General features: G+C 37.8%; 1 protein-coding gene across 1 annotated transcript; it reads right to left on the bottom strand.

Moving 5' to 3' along the window:
* Window positions 1-13,606: 13,606 nt before the first annotated feature.
* Window positions 13,607-14,896, bottom strand: LOC127091209 (uncharacterized). The gene is made up of 3 exons (XM_051029774.1): window positions 14,465-14,896; window positions 14,317-14,362; window positions 13,607-14,222 (listed from the first exon to the last, which is right to left on the bottom strand). Exons 1-3 carry the CDS (start codon window positions 14,815-14,817, stop codon window positions 13,692-13,694), a joined length of 930 nt encoding a protein of 309 aa, XP_050885731.1. The 5' UTR covers window positions 14,818-14,896; the 3' UTR covers window positions 13,607-13,691.
* Window positions 14,897-15,179: the final 283 nt, after the last annotated feature.

Below are 15,179 nucleotides of genomic sequence, written 5' to 3'. Positions count from 1 at the left end.
ACTAAGGGCTTTTCGGTTGAAGCTTGGTTAGGTTAACAAACAAGGGTCATTTCTAAGGCCATTTGAAACGAAAGTGCCGATGCAAAAGAGACATTCACAGTATTATTCACACTACTCGACTTTGTTTCATTTGTTTCTTATTTGAAACCTTCACAACACATATTCCACAACTCAATTTTTATTTTTCACTATTTTTCTTCCAAGCAAGGATTCATTTTCATTCTTTCTATTTTTGTTCTTTTCTTTCACATCATATATACAAAACAGATGTTTCTTTTCTATATTTTCTATACATATATTTTTCTATGCTTGCTCGGTTTTTCATTTCTTTTTTCAAGAGTTGTGGTACTTACCGATTCTTTTTCGTTCTCCCCAACTTATTTCTTACTCACCCTAAGTGAATGCTCTTAACTTTTTACGGCAAAAGACAATAATCAAGATTTTCCGGGTTGTAAATTTTTTTTTTGAGATCTCGCTTTATTTCAAGCCGAGATTCAACTGTTTAAGCTCAAAGGGGTTAACAAATACTCTCTCTGCTCACGGGTAAGTTGTTTTTGGATGTAGTTGTGCTCAAAAGAAAACAAGTGCCTTGATCATTTCTAATTGCTTCCACAATTTCACAATAATAAAAGACAAAGCATGAATCACATGAATCAATCAAAACTTATTAGAATCCAGCATTTAAGTGTACAATGGAGGTTTCCTCACAATTTGTGGTTTTAAGTTTTAGATGAAACATTCATTCAATTATGTTGCAAAAAGACAATATTCAATTTACCAAAAAGAGTAAAGTTCCTAATGCATTCTAAAATTCTAGCCGAAGGTAACCATGTACCTTAGCTTTATTCACTTGTTTATTCTTATCATTGCCATCCAAGCTCGGATGCACTTCATTGGGTACTTCTTAAGGAGCAACCAATCTAGAAGGGTTTGCCACTCAATCAACCAAAAATTTATTAAACACACAAAATTAAAAACATAAATAATTAACATTAACTGAAAATATAAATTTGTTCATGGGGGACAAAACACCCCAATAGTACAACACCAAAATCAAGATACAAAATCCGAAAATACAAATAGAAATGACATAAAAACTGAAAAAATACAAAAACTTAACCCACTAAGGGCTCAGGACTCCTCCTCGCTACCGGCATCAGAACCGGTAGCCTCATCATCAACATCATCATCATCATCAGCATCAGCGCCCACCCCGTCACTATACACTGGCGTGTCCACGGGCCAGTTGGCGTTGAGCAGAAACTGCTCCCGCGTCATCAAAGCATGAGCACCACTTCCTTGCAGCTGCAAACGCTGCATAGAGTCGTGCATATCTATCATGGCTCTCTGGGATGCTGCCATCCATTCAAAACTATAGTCACACGCAGTTCGGAGGTACGGATCAAGTCTAGGAGTAGAAGTACCAGGACCATCAGAAGCCCGAGTACTTCCTGAGGCTGCACTGCCACCGGTAGTCTTTGCTCTACAATATTTGGCCACATACCGATCATCGATAGGTGACGGGATCCTTACCTGCCCACGAGATGGAAGTCTCACCCTTGCCTGAACGCATAAACTCATGATCAAACACGGGAAAGCTAGGGGACAATTAACACGAGCCCCCGACTTAAGCCCGCTCTCGACCACGGACTTCAGCTCATTTGCGATGATCCTCGCCACATCGATCTCGACATTGGTGAGGATGGAATGGACCAAATGTGCCACTGGGATCGGCACTGTAGAGGTGTGGGATTTAGGCTGGATGTTGGTCAAAACCAAGAGCAGTATCAGTTGAGCCATGGGAGTCATGTCCTCCCGGTGATACCTCATTGGAACCCCAGATGGGTTCAGCTCAACAGATTTCCCTGGTAAAAGCAGGGCGGCAGTAATTGCTGGAACATCTCGGTGAAGCCTTAGGTCAATGTGGTATTGGTCTCTCTCTTCAGCTCCCAGCTGGAGCGGTTCCCCAAGGATTCGGTTGATAGCATCCCGGTCAAATGGAATTGGACTCCCCGGCAACGGCGCCATTTTGTTGAAAGTATATTTCGTGTCGGGTTTTTGTTATCGTATCCACAGGGATTGTAAGATATCACCGCCGTTCGATGGTTGTATTAATTCTAGCTTAAGTAACAATAGGGTTTTGATTGGTTGTCACGTTATCTTGCATAAAAAGGTATTAAATTGCGGTAAAAGTTATGGTTTGATTAAATGAGAAATATTGTCAAAGTTAGGTTTCAATGATCACTTTGCATGTATTTGCTCGGTCAACAATCTTATAAACTCCTTTAGATGATAAATCATTTCACAAAGTCCTCTCAATATGTTTCTCTCGAACACACATTGTGAGTTTTGCCATTTTGATCCATTGTTTCTCTCGAACACAATCTATCAAAATGACAACTTTTTGGTTCAACCTTATGGTGAACAAAATCATTCATTACTATCTCTAGCTAACAAACAAGTTTGGCTGAAAACCTAGGTCAAGAGTCGGTAAACATCTCTCGATCATAAACCAACACAAAGAGTTTTAAATAGAAACAAAGTTTTCATCATATATTTACCATTAAAGAGTTTACATATGAGGATCCTTACATTTACACACAAAGCTAGTAATCACCTACATCTAACCTTGACAAATGGATGACTTAGCTACTCATTTTCATGGTAGCTTGGTCGGCAAGTAAGGAAAGAAGGTTGATCAACATCCAAGTCGGATAATCGAAGTTGGATGGGAATCCACCTTCTTTTTGTAGAAGATGGTTCTAAGATGAAGAGAAATGAAAATTAGGGAATAAAAGATCCCCTAGAACAATGCTGTAAAATATCTCTCCAAAGTACAAAAGTGGAAAAAGTTGGTAAAAAATGAGGTATGGTGCTCAAAAGTGGCACCTGCTACTTATAGACCTCTGCTGGGCTGTCATGCTCGCTAGGCGAGCAGAATGGCTCGCCTAGCGAGGGTCTAATATGGGCACATAAGGCACCTGCGCCCAGAGAAACAGGGTCTGCTGAACTGTCATGTTCGCCTAGCGAACAAACCTTCGCCTAGCGAAGGACACGCTTCAACCTTCGCCCCAGCGAGGTTGAGAGGTTTTGCTACTGGAATGCTCGCTGGGGACTCGCTAGAGCTTCGCCTAGCGAGTGAGTGCTGGCTGCGCTTTTCACCAAAACAGAACGAACTCGCTACCACCTTCGCTAGGGGCTCGCCTAGCGAATTTATTGACAATTTACTGAAGCTTTTCGCTTGGAGTTCGCCTAGCGAAGCATTACTTCGCCACAACCCTCGCCTAGCGAGCAGGCTGATGAAATGCTTGTATTCATTGGTTCCTTTGCCACTTTTCTTGTGTCTTCATTTTCAATTAGTTCATGCCTTTTTCCTGCACAATAACACACAAATCAAAGGCACCAAGCTTGTTTATCAATGTAATGCATTTCATGTAAAACAAATGTGGTTTTGACAATTCTAGCAAGTAAATAGAGTGAAAGATACCCTTAATTGATGGCTCAAATAAGCACTTTTGGGTATCTAACAGTGAGATCATAACAATTACAATTCCCTCAAATTAAATATTAAGTTTATGCTTTCCAAGTCTTAGCACTCATCAAGACTAGTATCGGATAATGTAGGTTTCGCCTACGCGAGGTGCATGTTCTATATTAGTAAGGTGCGATGGGATAATTGTAATATCCAACTGCTAAGACAATGGGTAAAACTTAACTAAACAAATTATAATAATATTATATATGTTTGCTTTCCAAGTTTTAGCACTCATAAAGATTGATATCGAATAAGGTAGGTTTCGCCTACGCGAGGTGCATGTTTTGTATTAGTTAAGGTGCGATGGGATAATTGTAATATCCAACTGCTAAAACGATGAGTCAAACTTAATTATAATTTTATTATATATGTTTAGAAGCAAGAGTTGGGAATAATCCATATGATGGATTGGAATAAGGAGTTATTCACCCAACTGAAATTTTCGAGAGTTGTATGAGATACAATTGGAAGGAGTTCCTACCTAAATAACCTAGTTTTGTGTAATCCGCCTACGCGGACTTAGAACGAAGTGAAATATGGATCTCGACCCACTAGAAAATCTTCCAACGGGATTTTCCGAATCAAATGATGAGGGTCATTTGTTTTGAGTAAAATAGTGGGAGCATATTTGATTAAAGGCCTAATTAAATATGTCAATGATACTTATATTTTCTTAATCCTTATGTAGATAACCATGACAGCAAACACATCTAACAACATCTTGCGATCAATCCTTGACAAGGAAAAATTGTCTGGGACAAATTTCCTGGATTGGCACCGAAACCTGAGGATTGTCCTCAAACATGATAAAAAGCTGTATGTCTTGGATACTCCTGTTCCTGAAGAGGAACCTCCTAGTTCTGCACCTAAGGCAGAAAGAGATGCTTATAAGAAGCATGTCGATGATGCCAATGAAACTGCTTGTCTCATGCTAGCTACCATGAACTCAGAATTGCAAAAGCAACATGAGAACATATCAGCGTTCGATATGATCGAACACCTGAAGTTGCTCTATCAAGAGCAAGCAAGGCATGAGAGGTTTGAGGTTTCAAAAGCCCTTTTTTAAAGCAAGTTAGCTGAGGGAGCCCCTGTAAGTCCCCATATGCTCAAGATGATTGGGTATGTGGAAAACCTTGAAAGGTTGGGTTTTCCCCTCGGAAAGGAACTTGCGACTGATTTGATCTTGCAATCGTTTCCAGATAGATTCAGTCAATTTGTCCTAAATTTCAATATGAATGATATGGATAAATCTCTTCCTGAATTGCTAGGCATGTTGAGAACAGCTGAGCAGAATCTGAAGACAAAAGGGAAGTCCATTCTGATGATCGGAAATGGAAAGAGACAGAACAAAAGGCCCACCAAGCAATGTGATAAAGGGAAAGGCAAGGAAGTTGCCAAACCCAGACCCACTGTTGCTGCTTTGAAGCCTAGTGGAGGCATAGCAAAGGCAGGCACCTGCTTCCATAGCGGTAAGACCGGACACTGGAAGAGAAACTGCCCAAAGTACCTGGAAGATACGAAGAATGGAGTAGAGACTTCAACTTCAGGTATTTTTGTTATTAAATTTATCTATTTCTGCATCATGGGTATTAGATACTGGATGCGGTTCTCACATTTGTACAAATGTGCAGGGGCTGAAAAGGAGTAGAGGTTTGGCAAAAGGTGAAGTTGACCTACGAGTTGGCAATGGAGCAAAGGTTGCTACTTTAGCCGTAGGATCTTATGTATTGACTTTACCTAGTGGTTTTATAATTCAGTTAGAGAACTGTTATTATGTACCTGCAATTAGCAGGAATATTATTTCCATTTCTTGTTTGGACAAGTTTGGTTTTTCATTTATAATAAAGAACAATTGTTGCTCAATTTATTTGAATGATATATTCTATGCTACTGCACAAATGAGCAATGGACTATATGTCCTTGATCTCGAAATGCCTATTAATAACATTAATACTAAAAGGGTGAAACCTAACGAGTTAAAACCAACTAGGTAAGAATATTAAAACTCTTCGATCAGATCGAGGTGGTGAGTATTTAAGCCTAGAGTTTGATGACCATCTGAAAGAATATGGGATCCTATCCCAGCTTACTCCTCCTGGAACACCCCAATGGAATGGTGTATCTGAGAGAAGAAATCGAACCCTGTTAGACATGGTCCGATCCATGATGAGTCACGCCGATCTTCCAAACTCCTTTTGGGGACATGCACTATTGACAGCAGCTTACACGCTTAACCATGTTCCATCCAAAAAGGTTGAGAAGACACCATATGAGATATGGAGTGGTAAGAAACCACATATGTCTTACATAAAGATTTGGGGTTGCGAGGTTTATGTGAAACGACAAATTTCAACTAAGCCTGAGCCCAAATCTGACAAATGCTTATTTGTGGGGTATCCTAAAGAAACAAGAGGGTATTACTTCTACAATCCTTCTGAGGGCAAAGTGTTTGTCGCTCGAACTGGAGTTTTCCTAGAAAAGGATTTTTATTTCCAAAGGAACCAGTGGGAGGAAAGTAGAGCTTGAAGAGATTCAAGAATCACAAAGCATCAACACACCTATGGAGGAATTGGAGCAGGAAACACAAGTAGTTGTGTAAGAGCAACCTGCTCAAGTAGAACAAGACCAGCGTAGGCCAGGCAGGATACGTCACCTACCTGAGATATATGGATCAAGGTGATGTATTACTCATGGATCAAGATGAGCCTGTGACCTACTCATGGAATCTTCGTTTTGATGAAACAGTAAAACAATATGGATTCATCAAGAACGAAGATGAGCCTTGTGTCTACAAGAAGGTTAGTGGGAGCATGATCATATTCCTGGTATTATATGTAGATAACATATTACTTATTGGAAACGATATCCCTACCCTGCAACAAGTAAAGTCTTGGGTGGGGAAATGCTTTTCTACGAAGGACCTAGGTGAAGCAGCCTATATATTAGGAATCAGAATCTATAGAGATAGATCATAAAATGCTTGGCCTAAGTCAGAGTACATAGACAAGGTGCTGAGACGCTTTAATATGAATGATTCCAATGGTTATGTGGTTTGCTGAAATGGTGGCGCTGTGAGCTTGAAAAGTTCAAAGCAAGATACAGTTGCTGATTCTACAACCGAGGCCGAGTATATTGCTGCCTCAAATGCAGAAAAGGGAGGTGTTTGGATCAAAAAGTTCATTAGTGAACTTGGCATAGTCCCTAGCATTGTGGATCCCATTGGTCTCTATTATGATAACAATGGTGCTATCGCACAAGCTAAGGAGCCTAGATCTCACCGACGATCCAAACACATACTCAAGCGTTATCATCTCATTCGAGAGATAATAGATAGAGGAGATGTGAAAATATGCAGAGTACCTACACTTGACAATATTGCTGACCCACTGACAAAGCCACTTGCGCAGCAGAAGCATGATGGCCATACTAGATCAATGGGCATACGGGGTATGCCTCATTGGCTCTAGTGCTAGTGGGAGATTGTTGGTGTAAGCCCTAAAGGCCAATACTTTTTGGTACTTGTATCGAATTATTTATTAATAATAAAAGGCATTTTCTTTATTATGGTTGATTAATAAAGTCCCTGGAATAGATAGTTCGTTTAATGTATTAAGTGTGACTTAATCATGAGAACACATTAAACATAAGGACATTATTCTTAAAGTATCCGTAGTCGAGCTTTAGTGTGAAGTGGGATAACATTAAAGCATTAAGACTATTATGTTTGTAGACTGATGATCACATCTCATGGATCATGGATAAAGAGTTATCAAGTCTTAAACATAGGTATGAATATTAGGAGTAATATTTATACCGGATTGACCCGCTATGAGAATACTATATAGAAAGTTATGCAAAGTGTCATAAGTTATTCTCATGGTGATAATAGTGTATACCACTCTTCGACCTGAAACCACTATGGATCCTAGATGTAGAGTCGAGTGCTTTATTGCTGATCCAACGTTGTCCGTAACTGGATAACCATAAAGACAGTTGATGGGTACTCCACGAAGCATGCTGAGGGACATGAGTGACCTAGATGGAATTTGCCCATCCTGCATAACAGGATAAATGTCTATGGGCCCAATATTGAACTGGACAAGGATGACACGGTCTATGCCTTGTGTTCAATATAGACATAAGGGCAAAAGGGTAATTATACACATAAGTATTATCACAGAAGGATTTGTCAGATCACATGACATTTTCGTGTCTTGGGTAGCAGTGATGTGTTGCTAGATACCGCTTACTGTTTATTATGTTAAATGCGTGATTTAATATGATTGCCAACGTCACGAAAACCTACAGGGTCACACACAAAGGACGGATTGATGAGAGATAGAGTAACTAAGGAATACCGTAAGGTACGGTTCCCTTAAGTGAATTATAGAACATCGTAAGGTACGGTGTACTTGAGTAGAATGCGAAATATGGTAAGGTACCATGGGCTTAAGTGATTTTGGGCATATTATAAGATATGGGCCAAAATACACTTAAGTGGGCTTTTTAGCTTGAAGCTCACACAAGTGGTTATATAAATAGAACCCTTGTGCAGAAGTATTATTAGCGGTTGCATTATTTTCATTTTCTCTCTCTCTCTCTCTCTCTCTCTCTCTCTCTCTCTCTCACTCAAAGCCTTCATTCATACCAGCTAGCACTGAGATTAAAGGAATCAGTTCGTGTGGACTGAGTAGAGACGTTGTCATCGTTCAACATTCGTGATCGCTTCGTGGATCTGCATCAAAGGTTTTGATCGTCACAAGAGATCTGCACCAAAAGTTTCAACCGTCACAAGAGGTAAATATTCTATCACTGATCATGACCATTCGTAAGGATCTCTAAGGAGAAAATTTTAATTTCCGCTGCGTTTTGGACCGCAATTCTCCTTCACGTATGATATCTCTTTCTTTGTTGAGCTTTGTACGCTTCCTTTGTTCAGAGTCAGAACTTCTACTTAAGTACCTTCTAAGTGGTCATTCTGAACTTGTGTCTATATCTGATATATGTCTATCTGACCTCTTTTTGATTAGAGTTCTTCACACTTATATGAATTATGTTAGGGTACCAATTTTTTTCATCCTTTGTTATCATCAAAATCTAGAGATGAATTGTAGACACTGAATTTTGTTCTTACACCATAAGCTTTTTGAGCAGCGTTAGCCATATATTTGATATTTTGAGCAATTAAACGCCCTAAACATCGCTTCACAATGAATTGCGATTAGTTAGTGTTGGTGTAATCCCAAGAGGCCAATACTTTTGGTACTTGTATCGAATTATTTATTAATAATAAAAGGCTTTTTCGTTATTATGTTTGTTTAATAAAGTCTCTAGAATATCTAGTCCGTTTAATGTATCAAGTATGACTTAATCATGAGATCACATTAAACATAAGGACACTATTCTTAAAGTATCCGTAGTCGAGCTTTATTGTGAAGTGGGATAACATTAAAGCATGAAGACTATTATGTTTATAGATTGATGATCACATCTCATGGATCATGGATAAGGAGTTATCAAGTCTTAAACATAGGTATGAATATTAAGAGTAATATTTATACTGGATTGACCCGCTATGAGAAAAATATATAGAATGTTATGCAAAGTGTCATAAGTTATTCTCATGGTAATAATGGTGTATACCACCCTTCGACTTGAAACCACTATGGACCCTAGATGTAGAGTCGAGTGCCTTATTGCTGATTAAACGTTGTCCGTAATTGGATGACCATAAAGACAGTTGATGGGTACTCCACGAAGCATGCTAAGGGACATGATTGACCTAGATGGAATTTGCCCATCCTGCGTAACAGGATAAATGTCTATGGGTCCAATATTGAACTGGACAAGGATGACACGGTCTATGCCTTGTGTTCAATATAGACATAAGGGCAAAAGGGTAATTATGCACATAATTATTATCACAGAAGGATTTGTCAGATCACATGACATTTTCGTGTCTTGGGTAGCAGTGATGTGTTGCTAGATACCGCTTACTGTTTATTATGTTAAATACGTGATTTAATATAATTGTCAATGTCGCAAAAACCTATAGGGTCACACACAAAGGACGGATTGATGAGAGATAGAGTAACTAAGGAATACCGTAATGTACGGTGCCCTTAAGTGAATTGTAGAACATCGTAAGGTACAGTTTACTTAAGTAGAATATGAAATATGGTAAGGTACCACGCGCTTAAGTGATTTTGGCATATTATAAGATATGGGCTATATACACTTGAGTGGGCTTTTTATCTTGCAGCCCACACAAGTGGTTCTATAAATAGAACCCTTGTGTAGAAGCATTAGAGCAGTTACAATTTTGTTTCTCTCTCTCTCTCACTCAAAGCCTTCATTCGTAGCAGCTAGCACTGAGATTGAAGGAATCCGTTCGTGTGGACTGAGTAGAGGCGCTGTCATCGTTCAATGTTCGTGATCGCTCCGTAGATCTGCACCAAAGGTTACAATCGCCACAAGAGGTAACGATTCTATCACTGATAATGCCCATTCGTAAGGATCATTAAAGGAGAATTTTTAAATTCCGCTGCGTTTTGGATCGCCCTTCTCCTTCAGTTAGATGTGGCCTCTAAAGATTGCATATAAAATAAGGCCCAAGCCCTCGGAATTTGGAAGAATTTGGAGATTTTGAGTCGTAGTGCTAAGCCACGCTCTACCACTCATTTTGCCCCAGACCAACAAAAAGTTTCTAACATAACTTGGGTCATTTCCTCATTTATTATTTTGTGCTCATGTATATAATTCATAAGAGCACACGCAGGAGGAGGTTGTAAATTAAAAAGATAATTCATAGCAGAATGAGAATAGTCAATATACTTACCTCGCTCATAAGAGTTGTAAGTTCTTACCTCGCAAATGTCGCAGTTGCGTAAAATTCTAGGCTGGTCCTTTTATTTGTTTCATGAATCATATTTTTGAAACTTACCCAACTCATTTGTTGTAAAATTTCGCCATACTTCTCCAAAACCTTGCAAATCATCCAAAGTGAATGCTCTATTCCTCACAATATGGTAATCCACCAATTTGAGATATTTTTCAGCATGAGCCTCAGAGAGAAATTTGAGATTGGGGAAGGTATGAGTGTTAGGAGTGAGAGCATACCTTGAGGACGAACCTCTTGTCAATCATCCTCGCTTGGAAGCCATTTTTACCTATAACAACAACACGAAAACAACACTGCATAGAGATAAAGAAATCATTATGCAGAGATTGCTCAGCTGAATATATGAAAAACAGAAGGAGTATAGAAATATTTGTGGAAAAAGTGATTTAGAAATAATTATTTATAGGCCAACTAGCCTTTTTCCATCGCGCACATTATACATCTATCGCGCATGCAATGGCAACGTCTCTCTCTCTCTCTCTAACATTCATATCATGTGTGTCATGCCCTCATTGCACGCACGATGTTAATGGTACTCAGATTATCCCCAACGTCTCTATCACGCGTGTCATGCACATATCATACACGCGATGGAATCCTATCACATGCGTGATAGCCTACGTGATTCAGGGGCTGAAGCTTTTTCTTCTCTCTTTTTTTCTTCTTTTATTCTCCTTTGCTTTTCTTTCTTCTCTTCTTTTACCTGTTTTCTCTTCCAGAAAAATAAAACACAAATTGACATGTTTAAAAATCAAAATTCAACGTAAAATAAAATAAATTCTTACCTATGGGTTGTCTCCCATCAAGCACTTATTTTCCGTCATTAGCTTGACGGTTCATGCTTAAGGCACGTCAAGCGCAAGGATTACCCTCACGCCGGTCAATTTACTTTTTTCTTTTCCTTTGTCTACCTTACTACCTTTTTCCTCTAGATGGTAACAAGTATCCAAGTCCTCCACATACGGTGTCCAGTCATACACCTTGAAAAACACTTTTTCTTTGTTGAACTTCAAGATAAGTGCACCAGCTTCCACATCTATCTTTGCTTTCCCGGTTTCCAAGAATGGGCATCCAAGAATAATAGACCCTTCTGAATCTCCTTTTGTACCAAGCACCACAAAATCTACAGGAAACACTAAACCATCGACATGTACTAATGTCTCATAAGATACCAAGCGATTGAGTAATAGATGAATCAGCTAAAGTGAGAGTCATGTTACTCGGTGTGATCTCACCCACTTTCAATTCTTTAATCTTTTTTAGTTCTAAAATACCTAAAGGTTAAAGGTTAAACCATCAACATGGATGTTCTCACTTCATAAACTTAGCAAACTTAGGCATTAGTTCTAAAATCTCATGGAACGAAATACTTACCTGAAGTGTAGTCAACATCTTCTTGAACTTTGCAAACATCCTTGTTTCATCGTCCTGAACGGGTTTCTTCTTAATTATGGGATGCAGTGGTTTTAAGTCCGGTAGTTCTGGATTTGGATCATTCAGGATCTGCTTCTTTGTTTTTCTCCAAGAGAAGTTTTTATCTATCACTTTCTCAATGATGACTCATCTTTCCTCTTGTCACCCTGATTATTACTCTCCTTTTTTTCAATCCTCATTTCTCCTTTCTCAATCACATCCTTTTCAACTATTTCGTTTTCACACTTTTTGGTGATCACCTCAAAATCTGTTTCTACTACCTTGCAAGATTCATTCTTAGGATTATCTACAATATTACCTGTAAATCCTCCACTTGACAACTCTTTTTCTGATGATAAGTTGTTTGCGCTGACTCAAAATGAAGTGTCATGGTATGCTAATTTTGTGAATCATCTTGCAGTTGAAGTCTTACCTCTAGATATAAACTATTAGCATAACTACTAGGGTGAACCTCTGCTTTTTAAGAGAGGTGTTGATCTAATATTCTAGAGGTGTATTCCTGAAGAGGAAATTGAGAGTAACTCATTTACATACTTCTACCTCTGAAGGACATATTATCACCTCAAAAATTGTTGCGAAGATACTGCAGATTGGCATGTACTAGCCTAACCTTTTTAATTATGTGCACTCATTTATAGAGAAATGTGGCATGTCTCAATTCACTAGCAAAATCTCAAAGAGGAATGATATTATGTTAAACAATGTCCTAGATTTAGAAATTTTTGATGTTTAGGATATTACTTTTATGGAACCGTTTCGATGGGTAAAGGGTTGAACACCTCTATGCCCTATGTTTCATCATCATCCCGCCTTTGTTGTTGGATGTCGAGAATGCTTCCCTAGAAGGTTTCATTTTAGTGACATAATTCTTTTTTAGTGGCATGCATCTCTACTAAGGATTCTTGGTCACAACAAATAGAATGTGACTCTTGCATATACCCTTGTGAGATAGTGACTGGGTCAATCTACAACAATTATTGTGCGTAATAAATTTTACTCAGAGTGCATGTTCTTTTAGTTTGTTTAGGATCTAACTCCAACTTCCTCTCCTTCGTCAAGTAAAACTAAACTTTGATACCACTTGTTATGAAGACCGGTAAATATGAAAGGTACAATGGATGGAATATTATTAAAGATTATGACACCACATATTCACTCAAAAACCTTAAGACAAACCAAACATTCTATTTTAATAATCGGGTAAGACTTAATCACTTACACTTGAATTAGACTTGAATGTGAACGAATTCTAATTATATTTCTCTCGTTATATCAATGAAATATCTTAAACTGGTTTGAGTTTTAAAAAAAAAAACTAACCCCCTATATTGACATGTGCCAAAACTCTTATAAAGGGACAAGGATAAATCCATATTATAGTTGTTCTATATCATGTGGTCTAATACCAATCGATGAAATTCTTTAAGCCCCACTAACAAGAAGATCAAATACATACAATATCATAGCATAGCATGTTCTACATTTTGTTGGAAATAATTTAATTTAAAAAGAATCAAAAGTTAAAGGTGTAAGTAAGAATTAAAATAATTGTGTTCAAGATTTGAAAGTGGGGAATCTATTCTTTAGCAAATGATTCCATGAATGACAGAGAAGGTGATCTGTTATACCTTAAATGCCTTGAAATTAAAGTGAAAGTCAAACAATAAAAGCTAAAACATCAACATATATATGTTTTAGATAGAATTCATGTAATTGAAGTGTGATTATTTCTTGAATTCATCAAAATGTTTGAAGTCAAATGGAGCCTTAAGAAGCAAAAGAAAATTGTTGACAAGTTGGTTTGAAATTCATATATCAGTATTATAGCCCTATTGCAGAAAATATATTTTTTGTAAAATGCATAAGCAAAAGTAGAACTAGAAGCAAGAGCAACCCTGGCAACAGCAGAAGCAAAGATGAAAATTGATTTGAGTTTGATACCAATATTGATTCATGATCTTGATCATTCACCTCCATAGCTAAATTTCCTTCTTTTTCTTCAGAAGTTATTTCAGTTTCAGCTTCCACAATCACATCAGCAGCAGCAGCAACTTCAGTGTCTGTTTTCTCTCCTCCATGTTCTTCATTCTGCATATCAATTTTCTCTCCCTCATCCTTAGAACTAAGATCTTGCTTTTCGGCAGTATTTAGTATTGTGTTCCACGAACAATTTTTTTCTGTAACAATCTCTGAAGCAGCTTCATCATCATCATCATCCATCTTTTCCGCTTCAGAGACAGCACTTTCCGAGTTGAAATCATCGGATAACACAATTTCATCATGATGAAAGGAGGTTTCTGATACCACTTCACTGATGGTTTTGGTCTCATAAACACTTTCAATTTTATCCTCCTGAAAACAAAAAACAAAATGATGGCAATTTTTTTCCACGTGTTTTCTAACTATAGCATAACCAAATTAATAGGAATGATAATCGATAAATCACCTCAATAAAAGTGTGGTTAATGCTTTTCGCATCGGTTATAGCCTCACTGTGGAAAATATGAATGTTAAAATGAGTTAAAGGAACAACATCGTTCAAATCTAGGTAAAATAGAAAATATATGAAAAACAAATAGTTGTGTTAATGTTACCATAGTGCAACATCTTGGTCTTTAGTTGTGGCTGTTGAAGGTTGAAGAAGCGCGTGAAAACCTTGATTGGTTTCAATTTCGTGATCTTCTATGCTCTTATTAAATTTTTGGTCTAATGAATTTTGAGGTTTGGGTTTGGGTTTGGTTCTATGTTTGGTGATTGAAAAAGTGACAACAGCTATAAAACCAACCGCCGCCAAGATAAGTCCGGCAATATCATTCCCACCACCGTTGCCGCCGCTAGCGCCGCCGCCATTAAAGCTTGTGATGTTTTCCTTTTTCTTTTTGTGATTGTTTCCCATTCTTATTTTTCCGTCTCCCATGTGACGATACCAGTTGGTTCCTTGATTCATGATGGTTGAGAAAGATGAAGAGTCATGTGCATGAATGAAGGAGTGAAGAGATGGAAAATAAAATAAAGCCACTCAGTCAATTAAGTCGTTATGCATTTTCATTTTCATTTTCGATGTGAGGTGTATTGTTTCGTGATATTAATTAATCTTTTTTTCGATAATGAAAATTTAATTAATTAATTAATTTATAACGTATAAAATGCCTACGGAAAACTTTTTTAGACATATTTTTATTTTTGGTGCATATCTTTATAATATAATATTATAATGTTTTTATTTTCCTCCAAAGTATCTGATTTTTTAAAATTGATTAATCGATTAAAAAGAATCCGAACTGATATCAAATAGTACTAATTCTTTCA

Source organism: Lathyrus oleraceus, chromosome 6, assembly GCF_024323335.1.
Source record: "Lathyrus oleraceus cultivar Zhongwan6 chromosome 6, CAAS_Psat_ZW6_1.0, whole genome shotgun sequence".
Classification (NCBI taxonomy): domain Eukaryota; kingdom Viridiplantae; phylum Streptophyta; class Magnoliopsida; order Fabales; family Fabaceae; genus Lathyrus; species Lathyrus oleraceus.
This window is presented reverse-complemented; position numbering and strand designations above follow the sequence as displayed.